General features: G+C 36.4%; 1 protein-coding gene across 2 annotated transcripts; it reads right to left on the bottom strand.

The window, feature by feature from the left end:
- Window positions 1-7,029: 7,029 nt before the first annotated feature.
- On the bottom strand, window positions 7,030-16,797 carry LOC135694428 (uncharacterized). 2 transcript variants are annotated; one of them, XM_065213172.2, is made up of 2 exons: window positions 16,609-16,797; window positions 7,030-11,336 (listed from the first exon to the last, which is right to left on the bottom strand). In XM_065213172.2, the coding sequence occupies exon 2, from the start codon at window positions 10,327-10,329 to the stop codon at window positions 7,030-7,032; it is 3,300 nt and encodes a 1,099-aa protein (XP_065069244.1). In that variant the 5' UTR covers window positions 10,330-11,336; window positions 16,609-16,797. The 2 variants fall into 2 exon arrangements, with proteins under 2 accessions (XP_065069244.1, XP_088965688.1); XM_089109562.1 differs by lacking the exon at window positions 16,609-16,797 and adding an exon at window positions 15,998-16,459.
- Window positions 16,798-21,247: the final 4,450 nt, after the last annotated feature.

The following is a 21,247-nucleotide window of genomic DNA, read 5'->3' as shown; positions in this document are numbered from 1 at the left end:
TGTCATTAGTATGATATGTCTTAAGTTAAGTTATGTTAACTTTGCTTTGTCGCGTTGAAGCAAACACAGTCAGTCTCCTGAAATAGAAAGTGTAGGCCCTTTCTTGCATTTGAAACAAAATTTGAATGTTTGTGCCGATGAATCGAAAATACATGGTGTTTGCATTACACCTATTATAACACACGAATAGTTGATAAATTACATGAGCCAATTGTTCTGGTAATATATTTCTTTCAATATTCTATTTCTCTTAAATCTTTTTGAAAATATTTCCAGCTGCTAGAAGATCTGGTACCGCTTCTTATTTGTGTTCTTAAATCTTTCTTCACGTCCCTCAACCACTGATCTCTATAAAAGACTGGATCAAGCTTCTGCCGTTTCAGACTGAGGTAAATGTTGCTTGTCCGCGTGGGACCCACCGTAGAGTGTGGGCCTACATAAGATTGCAAATAACTATGTCCAAGTTAAGTTATTGGATAAATTTAGGTTGAAAAACAGACCAGAATTGTAACTTTAGAAATTTCCCAACGTTCGATGTGATCAAAGGCGTTAATTGTCGTGCTACACGCTGCGTCCAATACCCCTAACAATCGAAGCGCTGTATGTTTTGCTTTACTGAAAAGCTGGTCAGTTGGAGATAGAGGTTAGAAGTTTGTAAAAAGTACTTTTTGACATTGGGTACCCCGTTTAACACTCATGTCGGTTCCTTTTGGTGTGTCGCGGTGAACGGTGGTTTCCACGGTTCTAGAACCTAATCGAGTTTGGCGGGCCTCGGTTCTCATGTGAGTCAAACAATAAGAAGCTCGATCCAGTCTTTCGTAGGGATCAGTGCCCTCAACAGCCACTGCTTTTGTGTCCTTGTCTCCCTGATTTCCCTGTGACTAACACACCTCAATAATTCTTTATTCACCGTCTCTCCCACGTGAACTACAGTGTCAGTCTCTATAAGGCAATTACTTCTCTGGTGCTACACAAATCTTCGTGGTGTTTTTACACAAGTCACCTCCAGATATTTCTTCGAGTTTTCTTCTGGATCCCCGTGTATGCTCCACAGCACCGGCATTGGTAGCGCCGTAAACTTTGTCTTATTCTTGTTATTATTATCAAGTATCACGTTGCTGACCTCACGTCATCTTTTCAGCCGTACCTTTATTTTTCCCTCACATCTAAATCTTATCTTCTGTGATGGATAGATCTTCATTGCTTCATTATATCCCATCAATCTTGCTTTTTAATCTCATCTACTCTCGGTTTTCTTTCATTCATAGTGATATAACTCTTGAATTAATTTCTTCCGGCTTCTTTTTCTCATTTCAAATTTTTCCTTCAAACCCATCTACCTTGCAAATTATTGGTAGCATTGGTCCAAGTACAGCACCTTGAGGTGCAGCATTGATTACATGAAACAATGTAGTTTATCCCATCATCACTAATGAATTGAAGAGTGCTCTTTTTGGAATTATCAAATTATTTTAGCATGCTTTAGAAACTTGAAATGACATTTCCAGCATGGTATCTTTGAGGGTTCTATTTCTAAATGCATCTTTTGTAAGTTTAAATGCTGATGTTTGTGTAGGTGTGTCTATGCTTTAGTCACAAACATCTGTGATATTCTAGTGGACATTGAATTACCGTAGCAATTGGGTGACTTAGGAATGGAAGTTTTGATGTATAATATTTCCCAAAGGATGGTTGTTGTTCTGACAAAGTAAAAAGGGATAGGAACTAACGCTTTGCTTTAGAATTTTATTCCCTTCGGTCATCATCTTCAGCTCTGATGGACTACAGTAGTATGTGATCTAAAGCACACAACTTAAAGGGCATGTGTCGTGAACATGATTGGCAATACAATTATCTTTTTTTGTTTAGTACAAAGCATGGAATCAAGGTTGAATTTTTACGGCAGTAAAAATTCAACAAGAAGAAATGAAAAGTCACAAAACAATGAAATTTCACTCCAAACACTCTTCTTTTATCAGCTAACTGTTAATGCGACATATGCCCTTTAAATTTATCCTTACTTACAGGAATTTACACTGAGAAAAGAAAATGTTATATAAACCTATACAAAACACAAATCATAGAAATTGTTCATATGCGTTTGGACTCTGAGTAGGGGAGAAAAAGGGATTACACAGTGTTAGTTTCTGGAGCAACAAACAATGCCGTGTACTGTAACATAAAGGTGTATGTTATACAACTATGGTCCTCTTTAACTCTATAATTTCTGTCAGCGTGCACGCTTCCTCTAGCAACCAACAAAACTAAAACGATGCTAACAAGTTTGTTAAACGAAGGGTACTATATAGATCGCATAACATCATACACGTAACTAATATATTTTAGCTTTTGTTGAATACAGTTTTATTATTGTGCATCCGTTCTCTTCTACTTTCGCAATAATTTCTCATCCCAAATTCTTGTGTTTTTATTGTAAAACATGGCCTCCTAACATGCAAACACGACGCTTAATCAACGAAAAAAAATTATTAACTGCGGCGATTTTAATATTCTATTCAATTTTTCTCCATTCTGTGATTTTAAATTCTATGCTCTGGTTTACCGACTCAGATGCTTCATTGAATATACATAAACACTGCTTGTCATTTCTTATGTTTTTGTTTTTTCTATATAAAACGAACCTTGCAAGTCGAGCGGTATGCAAATCAAAGAAAACTGATTTATTGTTAACAAAAAATATGTTCATGTTTGGGATTGGGGTAACAGCAAGTATTGCAAAAACTATACTTGCTTCGAGGTTTAACTTTTTCATTTTGAAGGCTGCTGCATCCTGTCTTGTTGCTAAATGTGTAATCTTTTATTGAATATCTGTTAAAATTTTAGGCTAAACTACTCTTGACCCGTATCTGCAAGTAGTCTTGAACGTGTTGCTTTTTAAGAGTTTGTGACTATAGTAGCGTTTCAACAAAAGCAGTGAAAGGTCCCATCAACGACCAGTTTGTTGGCCACATAATTAGCTACAGGTCGTATATGTAGGCAAACAGGAGTTGTTGGCCACAAAATTAGCTACAGGTCGTATATGTAGGCAAACAGGAGTTGTTGGCCACAAAATTAGCTACAGGTCGTATATGTAGGCAAACAGGAGTTGTTGGCCACAAAATTAGCTACAGGTTGTATATGTAGGCAAACTGGAGTAATACTTAAATGATTACGGACCGTATTCTATATCTTGGCTCTGAGTTCTTTGATTTTTGAACCCAACTGACACACCTTTGAGATTTTTAAATATTGCTAATTTTTTTCGAAAATTCAGTGCTTATTTGTGTCAAGGTGTTCCAGCATACCTGTGCACCTGCAGTCTAGGCAATTTGTTTATTCATCTTTTTCACTCAAAAGGGAAATGGTTATAGAGTAGAGGAAGTCAAGCTTAGAAGGTTTATCACATGAATAGTGAATATCATCAATTTTCGGCCTAGCCAGTCACAATTGAAAACTCTTTGCCCTATCATTTCATTTTACGGTGTCTTTCTTGGCGATTGCTTGTTATCTGTCCTCATGTATAGATGAGTTGTATTTTAAGGTGGCCTTTAACGGTTGTATTCCAATTATCCTTGTTTTCTGCTGCTGGAGTTAAGATAAGCCAAACTTTGAGCTGCAAAACTCAAACAATCTTTTCAGCTTTGTTTGATGCCTTCGTTTTTAGAGATATTTCTCATTTGTCGTTTAGTTCCAATAAAATAAAATGCATTAAAGCTGTAGGCACTTTCAAAATAAATAATTTTCATGTATGTCTTTTGCTATTTATTTTTTAAAATTCTTAATAGCTTGTTGAAAAAAATTTCAGGCAGAGCTAACGAAATACAGAAAGCCTAAATGAGTCCAGCTTTAATTTTTCCTCGTTTTTATTCTCTTTAATTCAACGAACCGCCCACTCATCCTTTATCTCTCTACTTGCGTATTATATATTACTTAAAATTCATAACTTATTCATTCATTGACCACAGAAACTCATTAGCTCAATTATTTTTCTTTAACTTTCGAACCTTACAATTGTTCGCTAATTCATTTGTGCTTGGTTTTTTCGTTCCATTACAAACTTTCTTTATCTTCCAACACAAAAGAATTATTAAATGCTTATCAAAAAAATTAAATTCTCAACTAAATTATATTAACTTCTGCCCATTATAATTCGTGACAGCCTTTGAAATTTATTAAAATTTTCCTTCATCGTAATTTGCAATAGCTGATTTTTAAAAGTCAACCTGTTAAGTTTTTAAAACTTTGATCAGACTTATTTTTGTGCGATTGCAATTTTAAAGGCAGTTAGAACTTCTGTTGTTTCTTTTAAGCAGGTGTTGGTCAAAAATAATTCGTATTGAAATAACTAATTTTTCTTTCTTAATCAAACACTTGACGCTTTTCAGAAATTCAGACTTTGCCAAATGAGTTTATTCATAAAGCAACTGCTTCTCATTATTATAATAGAAAGTTGGACCTTTCCTGCAAGCCACACAAATTATTGTATTTTATTTATAAAACATTTTACAGATTTAAATCGTCATAACATGATGTTTAATTAATGGTGAATAAAGCTAGTGTTGAAAATTTAAAGCTTGAATTTTAATGCTTATGTAAAGTTAATGCCAGGTTTTAGGCCATGAAGACAGAGTTCAGGCTTCATGTAATAAGGCAAGTTTTAATAAGCCCCCACCCTCAAATAAGCCCCCATGGGCTGAATTAATGCCTCGACAGCGATTGTTTTACCCTCAAAATATCGGCATCTTAAAGCATACTGAACAGCCTAGGAAGGAAGGAAATTTACCCTGGTAATATTTTTGGCTGCTGCTAAGTAAAGCCCTTTTGGCTGCTGCGCATGCGCTGATTCATTAGGCTCCACATACCGTATCTCTTTTATCAAGACAATCTAAATTTTAAGAATTTTTGAAAAGCCAGAAAAGCAGCAAAGTAACTACAAATAGACACAAATCATCTAAATGAATCATGACAACTTAACGCAATAAAAATGAAAAGCTAACTGAAATGCCATATGCCTTGAAACTAATGCATACAGAAATTAGGAATTTTCCCACTTAATTACAGATTAATGATTTAATCGCATAAAGTCTAGCTTTTATGTACAAAAATTCTCGTATAGTAAGTATCAAGAGACAAAAACCATCAAATGTTTTTAAAGCCCTCCTTTTATATCTTTCAAATTTTAATTTGGCCAGTGGATGCATTCTACTGTATACTCGACAATTACCATGGTATTCCCCACAACGGTTCTATGTTACCTAACTGTAGGCAATCAAACTGAAAAATAACGAACGATATTATACATCTGTTTAGTTAGTAGTGCGATACTTGCCTTCTATTTTTTGGTCAGAACCGAATACAACATTGCATACGCTTTTCAAAACAGTGGATCTACCCTTTGCTCTACGATCTTATCAACCAAGTACTCTGTATAATGTTACTCTTATCACTTATAACACCACCCTAGTTAAAAAACCTACATTTTCAGAAATGCTTAATATATTTCATATAGACCTGCTTTTCATATAAACGGTGGCAAAAGAACACTTAGAAAAAAGATAGCAAAAGTTATCGTGGTGAGGGAATGTGAAAATATTTGGCAAGGGTATTGCCATTTCAGCTCGCTTAATGAATGTTCGAGTTAACAGGAGTTCGAATTATCGGGAGTTTACTCTACTTGTACCTTAGATCTTCACGACACCCTCTAAAAGCTTGATTTACACTCAGTAGAATGAATTGATATTTGCTATTTATTGTTAGTTATTTGTAATAATTTTATAATATTGATACCAGTATGAGATTTATGTACACAGAATTCTCAACACTATAAGCAATGTCCCAATGGCAGTTTTTCTCAACAATTAAGGCCATATAATGACCAATAATTTTCTTCAAGACCTTCCAGCATTATCGCTGCATCTAATGCCAATTTATCGCATTTTTTGGCCATTTAGGTATCTATTATCCTGTGCCAAGCCACTTTGCGTTTGTGGTAAGGGGATTATCCACCAGATAGAAATTGAATATCGAGATTTCCGTTGAATCTAGCATTGATTTGCAAGAGGTTCGATGCTCTCTGGGTGTGTAGGAGGGTCAGTGGCATACCACAGGTATCCTCATACCAGCTGTTATTACCTTAGTATTGCTTTATAACATACCGTTGAGTACCTTCTATTTACAGAACCTGGCGGCTGAGGCATCACTGGTTCATGTGCGAAAGAGACAATATTTTGGATGCATAAAGGCGTAAGTTTTTTGGAACATGGTAAATTCAATAGGTATTTATTTTAATTAGTCTTTGTTTGAGAACCTCTAGTAATTAGAACATTCACTTGGTTTAGGAAAGACCATACGTAGAATCAGAGCACTTCAAGGTATTTCCCCTGGCTGCGGTGATCGAGTTCACCCATTTCTTAAATCTTTTCAATAACTTTTACTTCTCGTTATACCTTTAGTAAAAGCAATTTACATTTTTGAGTACGAAATGGTGAAAGATTTTAAATAAATATCAAATAAATTACATATATTTTTTATGGTATAATTTGATATGATTTGATATCACAACTTAATACCCTTTGGTCAGCCTTTTAAGCCACAAGATTTAATAATTTAATGCCACAAAAGTACCATACCACAAAATTGCATTACATCGATACGATATGTTTAATGCTTAGCAGTGCAACTAGTGTTTGAGGAATTTTTAAATAGACAATTAGTGCTATCCAAATAGTTCATTGTACATTTCCAGAGTGTCATATTAAATGAAGCTTCTATGCTATATAGCTACCTATCCACATTTCGTTGATTTTTCCTCGTTCTAAGAAATCTGAAAAACTATGTTGAAAGTATATACTGCATACCTTATATTGCAAGGTATTCATACTTCACTTTGATGTAAACTACGAAATCTTTTAATCATCTTAATCAGAAATGCAAATGCGAATTCTCATACCAATAGTCAACGTTTTGATTTTTTTAAATTATTTGAATGTAAGGTAAGCAGTTTTGGAACCTCATTTTCTTTCTCGTGAATTACTTAAAAGCAGATGGTATACTCAACTTTCCAACTGTTCTTTTCTTTCCCGTGTCCGAGATTTGTTTCTCTTGGCTTTTAGCAGTAAAGTCTTCTGCTGAACTCCCTATCCAGCTCATGACGTTTTCGTTGTTGTCGATTTGCTTTGAATTTTGATCCTCCTCTACGTCATCTAGTCTAAGAATATTCTGAGTGCCAACAGCCTTTTTCGGCTCAGCATCTTCTTCGAAGATTGGAGCTTGATCCTTCTTCTCGTTCCATCTTCCGGATTGCGTAGGACGACCGGGTGTTGGTGGCCGCTTCATAAATGGCTTTGTATTATCTTCATCTGTGCGCTGGAATGACTGCATCAGCGATGATGACAATTTCCCTGTTCCAGTGCCCTTGATATTTGTATTCTTAACTTCTCGTCCCTCGCCGATGATCCCGACCTGCTGCTGAAAGTTCACTTTCTTTGGTAAATTAATTTCATTAACCCCTTTTCTTTCAAAGCTGACTTTGTTGGTATTATTCGCATCTGTATGTTTTCCATTGCTATTTTGCTTTGTGTTTCCATTAGCCTGAAAACTTGATGCAGTATTCTGTCCTTTTGTTTGTATTGGGCTCATGTTTTCATTTTGTTCTTTATCACATTCCTTTATTGTGTTGTTTATCTTATTATTGGGTGTTTTGCCAGCCTCTTCCTTGGGTCCTTTACTTTTGATAGCACTTTTTGTGATAGGTTCTTGACGCTTCTTGAAACTTTCGTTTCCAGTGTTTCCGAAAACAGATGGAATGGCAATCTTTCCCCGTTTTGGTGCTCCCATTTGTTCTGTTTCCGTTTCTTCTTTAATTTTAGTCGCTTCTGTCTTAAAACGCGCTGGATCTTCAGCCTGTTCATTATCTCGCTTTTCAGAAACAGGCTGATCATTACTTTCTGTTTCTTCTTCAAATGTGCTTATAGGTAAAGAAGATTCAACTTCAATGCTGGTATTCTCTTCCTCGGATTTTTCTTCATATCTAGTTTTTATAGCATCAGTTATCATTTTCCGCCTCTCAGTTTTATCCATCTCTGCGTCTTCTTTTCTTGAATAATCAGACCTAGACTCTTGTTCTTGTTGAGCTTCATCTTCGGTTCTTTCAAATTCCGCCTCGTTCCTAGAAGTATCCGTCTCACTCCCTCCAGCATTGAACGAGGCATTCAGAGAACCACTCATGCTAGACGTTGTGCTGTTGCTTGATGCTAACCTGTTCTGGAATATATTTCCTAACTGAAATTCTAGGCTTCCGCTGTTCACCTTACCATTTTCTTCACCATTTTCATTATTACCCTCAAAGACATCATCTTCACTTTTGTTGCCAGTATCTTCATCTCTTGGAGTGCTAAACAAAGTGCTCAATGAAGATATGCTTGATGAAGACAATCTTCCGATCTCTTTAGTTTCATTCTTCTTTGAAGATGTTGAAGATGAAGAAGTTTGACTTGAAACTGATCCAGAGCGGCCTTGAAGAATTCTCTCTAATTTATCCTTCATTTGATTGGTCATGCTCGAAGGAAGCTGTCTCTCAGGACTAAGATTGTCAATTTCTTCGTACCTCTCGCTCTTTGAAGATCCCAACCGCAATTTTCCCACGCTTTTCTTCTCAACTTTCTTTTTATCAAACACTGCTTTGTTTTTAGCTACCAATGAATCTTCTTTCTTTTCATCCACTTTAGCCTTTTCTGGCTCAAAGAATGCCTTTAAATTTAACTTTCCAACGGGTTTCTTCTCTTCTTCTGCTCTTGAACTGCCATTTTCTTTTACTCCAGATTCTTCATTTGGTCTGGTTTTGTCAGTGACATTTCCAGTTAACTTGCTGATAACATCATCTTCATCTGCTAAATAGCCTTGTCCGTTTCTTCCGCTTACTGTCTCACTAACTGGCCTACCTGATGTGTTAGAAACCTTTTTCGCATTGCCCCTCTGCGATTCATCTCCATTCTCGACCGTCTGCACCCTGTTTCCCGCTGGTACTTTTCTCAATGGAGCTTCATTTCCTTGCGGACTTGTGAACGCATTTGGCATCTTCAGTTTTCCTACCCGTTTATTCCCACCGACACTTTGGCCACCATTTTCGTTATTCGTTTGAACCGCATCAGATTTAATCTCACCTACGTTATCGTCTCTCTTCTGATTCATGCTGGTTTCCCCGTTTGTCTTACCTTCTCCAGCTATTCCATTCAATACTATATCACTATAGTCAGAGGCCTGTATAGGTGATTTGTATGACTGTTTTTGTTTGAACTCAGTTGAGCAACTGGTGGCCGAATACACTTTTTCGTTAGTCAGCCTGACTCCGTTTTGCCTATTTTCTTTAACACCAGTTTTACCAGCCATTTGCTTTGAAATGTTTTCCTTTTTTAACCAATAATTTTTCGCATCATTTTCTGTCTGCCTTTGCTGCCCGTCTTCACGCATCAATCCTTGGCCCGTCATATCATATTGCGCCTTCACAACCTCTGCTCTTCTTTCTTCATCACCAGCGCAAACTTTGTCCCGTCTGAAGCTAACTGTCTCCTCCCTATCCCCGTTTTCATGCTTACTCTGCTTCCACTCAGCAAACGGAATGGCCATGACATCTCCCATATGACCCTGATACCCAGCATCTGATTTCTTTTGCCGCTTCCAATTGCTTCCCTCTGTCGGGTTCCCATTTGAAGCGGGTGCAACAAATGTCGTTGGCATTGATAGCCTTCCGACGCTTTTTTCTTCTTGCGCCTCGGGTTCTTTGCCACGCACACAGTCAAACAATTGTTGCAGATTCTGGTTGTCCTGTATTAGTTTTGATGCAGGCCTATTAATATCATCCCCATCGTTTGAATCATTTTTGTTTATCATATTTTCGTTAATCTCTTTTCTTTTTATTCCAGAGTCCTTGGCTGTCTCTCCCCTGATGCTGTTCTGTTTATACCCTCCATCGAATCCATTTGAGCTGCTTTCATTCCCAAGCTTGAAACTTTTATTCCCGGCTTCTTTATTCTGCTTTTTTATAATCGCAGTACCAGCGTTTTCTCTTCCTGTCTTTTCTTCCAAGAATTTCGATGGTATCTTGAGCCGTTTCGGCGGCTGATTCCCAGATGGTTCACAGTAATCCATTTTGTGTTCTGTTCCCTTTTCGTTGCTGGTTGGTAAGAACGAATCGCCTAAATCACTGTATTTTTCTTGTAAATCCAGTCTCCTTTCCTGTGGTTTTCTGGGACTGATAACAACTTCTTCGTCACCAAATGCGGTGAACGCTGTATTCTTTAATAAATTAGGAGTTCTTGTGTAAACATTCATTGCTTGGGCATAACCCTTTTCGTTAACTTTTCCAACCCCAAAACAGTATCACAAATGTATATCAGGCCTTGTCAACACTTCTTTGTCTGTTTCCCCTGTAGCTATAAGACGAGCGAATTGGTGATTTTTGTAGAATTTTCAAAGCACAAATAACTGTAGAACCGCAAATTAACTGCGTTTGCAGGTTACGTTTACGTTGCCATGGTGACGAGGAAAGCTATTCTCCATTCATTTGCTTGTTCAAATCTCTTGTCTCAGCTCTCTTCTGAAATGCTGCATTCCAAATGTTTACAAATTCTTATAAAATTCCTCCGATAGTATTTCTTGCATCTGTTGGATAAGGGACTGCTTATCTTTTCTACGCTGTGTGTCAACCTGTTCAGCTTTTGTTAAGAGAAGGAGACAATTGGCTTTTCATAATGAAGTCGGTTGAAAGTTCTAGTTTGTGACTTCACAATTATCTTTTTCTTTGCCTTTGTAAATGTAATCAATGATAAAATTAATGCTTTTTCACCTCGTTATCAACTCTTTACTTTGACCTATCTCCAAATGCTTCATTTAAATTGTTCTTTCCTTCTGTTACATTTCTATTTCCTCTAATTCTTCACACATCCTCAAGCCAGACCATTTAATGGGGGAACAGTTGCTGTCAATTCTTACATTTATTTGTTACCGATTCCAAGTATTTCTATATTACATAAAGCAATTCCCACGCCTTTGTATAGTGCGTAAGTTTTCTCTCTAAGTTTTCTGAAGCTGTTGATGTTCAAGAAATGGCCACCAACTCCCTAAGTAATTTTTTGCCTCTGAATTATCTTCTTTCCAAATTAGTTGCAAGTCTTTGCCTTTTTTCTTGTTTTGTTCATGGTTTGCGCTTTGTGATCGATGTTTTTCTAGAGGTTTCTATATATCACAATGTGGTCTTGCTCCTTACCACAATCGCTACGCAGCCAGTATAACTAGCTCTTCTTTATATGTTAATGGAATTCCATTTGCTTCACGCATACCTAGAAGTAGATGTGAGTCAATAATCCAACGGTATAGTTAAACTTAGCAATACCTAGCAAAAGAATATGCATTTTAGAAGATAAAACTATTTTAAAACGACAGATTATAGAGCCATCACAGGAGAGACAAAAACATGAGAAGCCTGAAGCAAATTCTCGCAAGTTTCGTGAAAATAAAAATCTTCTCCATGAATGATTCCCTTCTTTGGAAGGTCTTACTAAAATGAGTGTCCCCATTTATGATTATGCAGGTAAAAGGTACTTTATATGACGGTCAAAACTACTTTTTAAGATTAAAGAAGGCCACTGCTACCTAGGATGAGGAAATAGAAAACCTGGAAAACATTTTCACTGATGATGCCATTTTTCTTTAATCAAGTTTGAGACATTTCTTATTTACAGAATAATATTTCTTTCTAAGCCAACGATAAGTAAGTTTGTCTAGTACCAGAAAACAGCTTAAAATGTAATAGTCCTCCCACGGTAGGTCTCCATATGTTTACTTGCCAATGAGAATTTGCCATAAATTTTTATCATGATATACACACTTTATTAAGAATACCTAATATTTTGCTAAGCCTCAATTTTTTAATTTGTTTTAGCTTTAGACAGAAAATTATTATTTAATTATTTTTAAGCGACATAAGGTATAACCGGGTTGCACTATAGTTTCAGTGTCTCCAAAGCCAGAAACATCTATTTCAAGTAATTTATCGTGAAACTCGCCTTTGTTTTGCTTTCCAAAAAAACTCAGGTAAGCAAGAAAGCTTGAGCCTTGCATTATTCTTGAATTATTCTTAAATTTCAGTGTTTTTGAGTCTCAGAATTCTTATAGACTATATTGTTATGATAAAAGTGTGTATATAAGACTACTGAAGAAAGACTAAAGACACGTTGATCCAATCACCCCAAAAACATTTGAGACAATTGTTCATTGCTAAGCTCCGTACCTTTTTTCTTTTTATCGAGCCTCTAAACAAAATGACCAGAGTTTTTTGATAAGACAACATTTTCATGTGATAAGACAACTTTAACAAAGCAAGGGTAATGTGCTAAATTGGTTCATAGTTGATGAGGTGTTGCAGGGATAAAAAAGAACCCATTGCGTCATTTCTAGACTGATTCTTCTAGATCCACGTCATCCAGGATAACCATATGCGGTCATGTGATAACGGGATATTTAATTATTCAAAATGTTAGTCTGGATCTGTTTCTAGCAATTGAATCAGTTGGGAAATTTTCTTTTTGCTTGATTCAGTTAGAGTTTGCTTATTAAATAACACCGCATTTTCCAACAACATTTGCTAATAAACCATTCAAATTTCATTCGTTATGTCAAAACAAGTTAATCGATAACTGGTACATAAAGCAGCTTTCCTGTTCGAAGATAGAGTTTATTTGAATCTGCTTACATTAGCACATTCAGCCTTTATGCAGTTGGACATTAAATTTTCTTGAATTGACCAAGTTAGTGATTTCAACGCAGTCAAAAAGTCAACATCAAGCTTATTTGCCCGAATAATTCTGCTTGCATAATTCTAGGAATTGAATATGTCTCTTTTATTAAAGAATGGGATTATGACTCTTTTATTTATAAAACTTATTGACTGAATACTGTGTCCGGTGAAAGTTTTTTCCATGATAATGGCCTTTGATTATGGTAATTTTCTTCCTTCCCTTAAAAATGAAAATCGTTCATAGAACATGACGTATGTTCTTCAAAAACGGATTGAAAGATTCCTAAGCCGTTTCTCTGGTTTGCAATAAATACCAGAAAGAGTAAATCTGAAGCCGTTTCTTTGATTTCCCCACAGTTTTACTCTTTGAGGCTCAACAGTCTTGATTCTGGAAGTATCTTCTTGCTTAGTGAAGCGGCCTGCAAGCATCTCATTCAATTTTGAGTAACTGTTACAAATTAATGGCTAAAAATTGGTTTAGTTGCCCCATATAAGTCAAGGAAAGTAGTTCTTGGCATCTTCCTTTGCGCCTTTTCGAAATTATGCTCTGTCCAAATAGAATTTAAGTAAATATTCCTGTTTTGTTTTGTAAAATGATTGCATCTCAATAAACGTGACTAGTAGACATGCTTTGTAACATCTATAATGGTGTCATCAATATGAAATATGTCAATCAAAGTCAGTCAAAGCATTTTTTATCGAAGCATTGCACCCAAAACATACCTCTGTGTAACAAGCCCGGTAAGCTTTTTTCTTCAGGGTGATAGCATTGCAGGGGCTGCAAAATTTTCTTAAGCTGACAGAGGGTGGGATGTCGTGCCAAAGAAGGAGCTTAGGGGGGGATTATTGGTAGATTCCAGTTTCATTTTACAGAAAGATCCCACATATAAGAACCTACATTGTTTTTAATGATTTACGGTTTTGTCTCTTATCAATATTGCTATTTTAGTCTAACCTAACATTTCTTGAAAATTAATGCAAATATATTTTGCCCCGTTCAACCATCCCTTGTGGAATTTGGGATAAAACCTACTTGTGCGAATTATAAATTTTCAAAAGAAGTTGAAGTAGTCGTTTTCTGTTCTTTTACTTGAGAATTTACATTACTGCTTGATAGAAACACCAACACAACTTTTGCTTCCATTCTGCGCACTAAATCTCACTCATGTTCAACTCATGTTTAAACTGCATATTCTTCTAATCGGCTCTGTAGAGCTACCAGTTTCAATGCAGCGCACAGAAGGAAGTTGCTCTGCTTCAAATACTGATAGTGGTTTTCATTTAGCCGTATTTTGTGATCCAATAAGAGTTACAAGCAGACTATTAATATCGTTGCAGTTTTTTGCAAGAGTTTTTGCTGTCGTATTACATAGAAGATTAGTGTTGCATTATAGAACCTCTGTTTTATAATCACTGGATTTCTGGTTCAGATTTTGTACGAAATATCAAGCAAAATATCTATGTAAGCTTCTTTGTATCTTTGTGCTTTTAAACCAGAAAAACCAAATTTCCAAGAAAATGAAGGCAAAATCTCTTAATTGAATGTTTTTGCATTTACTCTGTTCACTAAATAAGAACAATGAGCAATTTGTACCAATTAACTCTTGGGTTTTACGGAATTCGTTTCCAAGAAGTTGTGAAGATAGGGTGGTGATAGATGAAGACGTTGTGAGGAAGATAAAATCACAGAAATCTTCTTTGAGAGATGGTTATAAAGCCCTGGTCAAACGATCCAACATTTCAACATGTTGGACGAAATGTTGGATCGTTTGGTCACCTTGTTGGGTCACCCAACATCGTAAATTTTGATGTTGGATGAAATTTGATTGAGGTCAAAAATGTTGGCTGCCGACATCCAGCAATTCTCTCGTTTTGAAGTGTTAGGTGAAATGTTGGATCGTTTGACCCTCCCAGCCAACATTTTTGGCTCTGCGCACGCGTAGTCGGTAAAAGACCGCCAAAATTCAATCATAGCAATGTTGTTGACTTTTTGGGTAGATGTCGTTCGCTTCGACTCTCGCTTCGAGTCAAAGGACTTTAGATTTTGCATACAATTGATACCATTTATAGCTATGGCGGCGATTGCCTTTCGTGTTCTCGGATCGAAATGTGGCGCATCGTTATGTGCGGCCATCATCGTGAGCGTCTGGTGTGCCTACTGTTGTTAAGCAACATCAATTTTACCTACCACTACCCATTCCCTGTTCGATCTGCGCGAGAAAATGTTGGGCGAAATGTTGGGTAAAATGTTGGATGGTTTGACCACCAACATTGGATCACCTTCCGACATCGAAAAAAATGTTGGGCGAAATGTTGGGCGAAATGTTGGGTTTGACCAGGGCTTAACAAAACAGTATTTGCCTGTGAATCCAACACCAACGGGAGAAGAACTGCTTGGATATAACCTGTTTAAAGCCAACTTAAGGTATCTGGGAAAAGAAGTCTCGAATATTGTGCGTATAAAAAGAACTTTCTCTCAAAAGCAGCCCTAATCGAGAGTACTTCTAAGGTAAATTGCTAGCACAGCAACAAACAGGTATATCTGTAAATGTTGAGTAACTCTAAATGAAACCGTAGCTGCCTTCAAAATGGCTGTCCGATTAATCATTGTGTCAATTTCCGAATCCGTAATGCAGAGATAATTATGAACTGTGTTATTATAGGCTATTGTATCCGTTAATTGTCCAGTTTGTGACTATCATAATGTGTTTTAGCTTGTGTATAAAAAGCACAAATATTTTGATGGAACAAATTAGACCTGCAATGTAACGGAAATTGTCTACCTAAAAACAAGTGATTTCGTTTTTATTTTTCTTGCTCTTTGAAAAATACTTTTTTACTTTTGTTGAGGAACTTTGCAACGTTTTGCAGAAAAAATACTTTAGAGAATTTTCTGCAATCAAGAATCGAATCCATTACTAGCGTTGCTCTTGAATTTGTCTCTTTTTCTTTTAACGTCATAAAAACGTAGAAACCAAGATATGTGTAAATTGGGGAGAGACATCATGGAACTTGTTGCTTAATTCTTACAATACACAGTTTATGGCTATTTCTAATAAGCTAAGTGCTACGATTTCCCATTTGAAGTGTCTCAGTACGATTGCGCAATACGTAAGTCTGATTAAACACTCTGTCATTAATTTTACATTGTATTGACTCATACAGAACCTATTGATATCAAATTATATCTGTGCCCGCACGTACCTCAAATGGTCCCTCCTTGACTCATCTAAATACCTCGTTACTCGCCAATTCGTTTGTCAACCGAGATTCTATATTCACACCAATAGTTTTTATGCATTTGACAAACGCTTCGATTTATCTCGTTGAATACTGCTTACTAAATTATGCATCTCACGGCGATTCGCCTTCCGTGCTCTTCTTATTAATTTTTAACTTCCTCCGGTCAGGTCGTTGCATCATCTCGACATTTGAAGTAAAAGACATAACCACTAGCGTAGCTGTATTGATCTTGAGGCAATAGAGTTTTAATTGCGGATAGGAAATCGAATTCTGGCTTAACTAAGCAACTTCAAGACATTGTGAACGGCATTTTGCCTTGTCTATATACCCTATGATTAATGAGTCATAAAATCCTTACAATAAACAAATACAAAACTACCAGTAAACAGCCATTTCTCGCCATCTACATTGCAAAATTATTCATTTTACTTATACAGTATATGATATGATATGAGTAAATATTTATACACGAAGAATAAAACCTTCAGTATTTAATAATATATGCATACAAATTTATAAAGTAAGCAAATAAAAATAATTTCAAAGGCAATGTAATATCTAAGTATACTAACATTGCTGTTCTTCCAGAAGGTCGTGTTTTGAAGTTAACGTTTTTGATCAGCCAGTAGATGTGCTTTCAATTGTTTTTTTAAAGCAACTGAGAGTTGAGGCCCCTTTTTTTCCTGTTCTGTATTTAGTCTTGGGATCTGAAGATCATGCCAGTTTCTTGTTACATGGCTTGAGTGCATTGATCTTAACTCAAATTTATCCCAAAGGCTTTCTGGGCTTAGCTTATTCATAATCTAATAGGTCATAACTGACCGATCAAAAGATACAAGGTTATTGACGTTCAGCCAATCACAGGACCAGTTGTCTTTTAATCTGACACTTTCGATTATCGATTGGGCTCTATTTTGTAATCGTTGGAGAGTTTCGAGTTTTTTTGTTGGGAGACTGCCCCAGATAACATCTGCGTAGCGTAGGTGACTTTCAACGATAGCGTAATATGCATTGCATAGCTCCATCTGAGGGAGAATGTTTTTCAGTTTCTTCAGTGAAGCAAGTCCCCACAAATCTTGTTCTCAACAGTTGCTTGTCCCATTTCAGGCTTTCATCAACCATTGCTCCTTATGATTTGATTTTGAAACTCGTTTTATTTCAGAGTCATTCAACTTTAACCCATTCGGCATATTTACAGCTTTCATTTTCCGAGGGTGGCCTAAAATCAAGTACTCTATTTTTGAAGGGTTAGGACTTAGCTTATTTACTCTCATCCATTCGGAAATGTTAAGTAACTCCTCTTGTGCATCCGCTACTAGTTTCTCGAAGTCATTCGATGCTTTTGTCACATTAGTATCATCAGCATAGATATTTGCCTTCGACAATTTTAGGCTTCGTTCAAAATCATTCAGATATATTATGAAGGTTATCATTCGAATACGTTGTAGTTTTGTTGATATGTATAAAGTCGCCGATAGATTTGGCAACTGTAGGGAGTTTATTTGAAATGTAGGCCCAAGTGTTGGAAAATTGAGCTTTTGGAAGCGCAGTGAAATTTCCGACTTGCTCTTAGAGATTTTATTTCAGTAGTTGCTCCATTTTCGACATTTAAAATTAGAACTTCCTTTATTGGCTATCTGTGTGAACGTTAAATTTTGAAAAAATGCCTATTTTTGAATGTGCAAATATTGACAAACTGTAATTCGATGGTTCTGCGAAGAACTTGAATGAAAAACCGATCTCGAGCCATGGTTTCTCTTTTCCTCCGTGAACATGGCACTCTACTTTTAAAGCCATCTTCTTACAACTTGAAACCGTCCTGTTACAGCTTGAAGGTGCCTTTTGAAAACTTGAAATCCTTTTGTTTAAACTTGAAAGCGTTTTGTTAGAATTTCAAACCGTTTTACTTAATCTTGAAACTATTTTTCGAAACGTCAAAATGTCTTTCTGAAACATTTGACCACTCTGTTAAAACTTCAGATCCTTTTTTCAAAACATGAAACCATCTTGTCTAAACTTGAGATGTTTTTGCTTAGCAAAAGAATACGAAACAGATGTTAAATCATTTGTAATTTCCTCCTTAATTTGCACTCGCCCCCTTCCCCACTCCCCCATTTGAACTTCCATGGGACTCATGCTTGTTTAGATCTATTGAATCAACAACATGTCTAGCTTTCAATGAATTTTCATGGGTTCAAAGCTTAAAAGCCTAAAACTGAATCTACCTCTTTTTTGTTTGTGACAGGTAAGGAATTCAATAGATGTATAATGACGCGTGTATTATTTTATGAAAGTCAGGTTTCGAATTCAGTTGTTTTTCGATAATGTTTACTAGCAATATAATCTAATATAATTAAGACCTGTTAAGTTTGAACATCTTTTATTTTGAAATCGTTCTTTAAATCAATTAAATTAACTTGTTTTCTACAATCTGCAAATCGATTCTTTGTTCTAAAAAAGAACATCTTGGTACTTCTTCAAACATTTGGAATCAGCTTTAAAATATTTTTCTGGACATTTTGATGTGAGAAATTTCGAGAGAGATATTAAGTCAGGAAATTGAGACATCCCTTCTTGGCAATGCAGTCAACATTTCAAAATGTGAACTAATGTAAGCTTTTCGTCCCATGTGTTTTGAACTATCTGTCTATATCAAAACAGAAGATTCCAGCTTGTGTACAGAAATTGTACAGAAGATTCCAGCTTGTGAACAAGACAGTAATTATTCGATTTCTCCCTTGGATTCTACAACTATGTGAGGTTTTACCGGCTTCAGATTGGTCAAAAACAATGAGCAGGTCGAACTTCCTTTTCTACAAAGTTATATTGTTTCCTGGATAAAATATGCTTTCCACCATCCAGGAAGTTTACAACAAAGACATGTAAAGTCAATTCATAATAAAAGGTTTAGTACTAATGTGTTTTGAAAGAATGAAAGGATGCCACCAATCTCTAACTAAAATATGAAGGATCTGTTCGAGGGGCAAATCACTTCATAAAAATCTCGTACACCTTTGGTGGAAATCCTATTGTTTTATGAGAAAATCCCTGGAAATCCTTTTGTTTTTGTTGAAATCTCGTACACTATTTGCAAGAGAGAATTACCCCTCGGATCTGTTACTGTCCTGCTTACGGAACGTCCAGCAATGCTTAAAGGCACTATGTTACGATGCATTTCGCTGGTCATTTAAATTTACCATTGGCTCGCTAATACAATTGACAATTGTTAAGTATCCAATCAGCAACGTAAGGCTAATTCTCGATCATAAATACGCTGTGAAGCTTGTTGTTAACCCTGAACGGTTGACTGGCGGGACTTCTAATAATGTGCCTTTGCGCATGGCAAACTGGCCAGGCGATAGAATTTTTGAATTGATTTAAGATTGTCTGAAAATGCATTATGGGATGCTTGCCTAGCACAGTGGCTCATCGTTAGCAATGAGTCTTCAAGCATCATAGGCTGTGTTTACACAAAAGCGATTGGGGACCATTCTGATAAAGAGCGATTGCGGACCACATGGGAATGATTAGGAAGCGCTCGGGGCTTCTTTTGAAAGGGGAGAATTCGCTCACAGAACCATTTCAAAAATTAAATGCTCGGGGTTTTGTTTTCCATGGGAATGATTGCATATTGCTGTGTTTCAAAAAGTTAAACGCTCAGGGGTTCTGGTTACATGGGAATGATAGCATATCACTCTCTCCCAAAATGTGAAACGCTCATGACTTGTGTTTTCACACAGGAACGATTACATTTTGTTCTGTCCCAAAAAGTGAAACATTCAGGGCTTTTGTTTTCACACGGGATCGATTGCATATTGCTCTGTTCGTATAAATGCTCAGGATTTTTGTTTACACAGGAACGAGGTTTTAATTGTCGTGTAGAGAGCTTTGAAAGTTATTCAGTCTGTTTAATGTTATATTTTTTAGATTAACGATGGCTGCCAATGTTTCATAAAAGGGTGACGCCCCTTCATGTTGTGATTATCTGATAAACGAATGCGGACATCTTTCCGAGTTATAGCTTTTTTCTGACTTTTACTTTGATTTTTCCGCTGATAATGCTTGAATAGTTAAGATTTCGTTGCTCCCCAACACTTCCTTCCTATGCAAATCCTCTAAAACCCCACAATTTCAATTTTGCGATAAGATGTTATCTTTTATCTCTCTTTCTACTAATGCTTAGGGGCCGAATGATTAAGATAGCAGCTATCATTCTAAACGTTCTACGGTAAAATTGATTGAGAGAATTTTTTCTGAAGCGATTTAAAGAAACCGTTGTTTGTAGGTTTAGGGGAATAGTTGTTCGTCCAACGCATTGTCAATGTAACTTATGATGTCCCACGAGAATATTTTGAAATACCTATTTCAAAATTGTGACTTGATATCAAGTATTTGTAATACTAATAGCATGAAAAAGGGTGAAAATTCGCCAGAATTCCTGTATCCTCAATGCAACCGTACGTAAAGAATATCGAGTTGACATTATCAACTTCAGTTGTATTTGAAGTTGCTCAAGCAGATTCCAGTTTGAGTGAAATTGGCCATGAAGCTTCAAGGAAGATTTTCAGGAGTGCAATTATGTGATTAATGATTTTCTTGAAAATAGCCAATATGGTGGAAGTCTAAATTCAGGTTCTTCATTGTTCCCTTTAAATGAAAAATAGGGGGTTATTAGGAGATTTGAATATTGCTTCCCTTACATGTATTACTCCCAAAAAAGCCTGGCAGTGGAGATAGCCATTGTAACTTGAAAAGGCATAAAAACTTATTGTATATTCAAGATTGTTGCCATGTTAAGTTATTTTGACATAAGCTTGTTAAAGGCCATATCAGCCGGATAATAATCAACCAGGGTAAGCCCCACGTCCCCACCCTGCTCAAACCACCGATTTTGGCTTTTCCTTCATTTCTGGAGCCTTCGCTACGTCACATTTGGTCCCGCTCATTTAATCAACGCACCATGTAACAATTGTCAGAAATATCTCTACCAAATCAGGTCAGAAATCTTTCTGCTACCAAGGAGCCACCCTTTAGGCCGTCATGGAGCAAAGAGTAACTACAGATAAAGGTTATCTACGAGTAGTGCCAAACGAGGCCCAAAAAAGGACAAACGCCAGCATTAACATCATCTGGTACCAATAAAAGCGCAAGGAAATGTTGGTCTGGTTGGACCGCGAGTATAGAAAAGCGAAACAGTGACATCGAAAGAAA

The sequence above is a fragment of the Rhopilema esculentum genome, chromosome 8 (assembly GCF_057945365.1).
Source record: "Rhopilema esculentum isolate cy_ngs chromosome 8, ASM5794536v1, whole genome shotgun sequence".
Lineage (NCBI taxonomy): Eukaryota > Metazoa > Cnidaria > Scyphozoa > Rhizostomeae > Rhizostomatidae > Rhopilema > Rhopilema esculentum.
The sequence above is the reverse complement of the archived record's forward strand: the minus strand, read 5'-3'. Positions and strand labels throughout refer to the sequence as shown.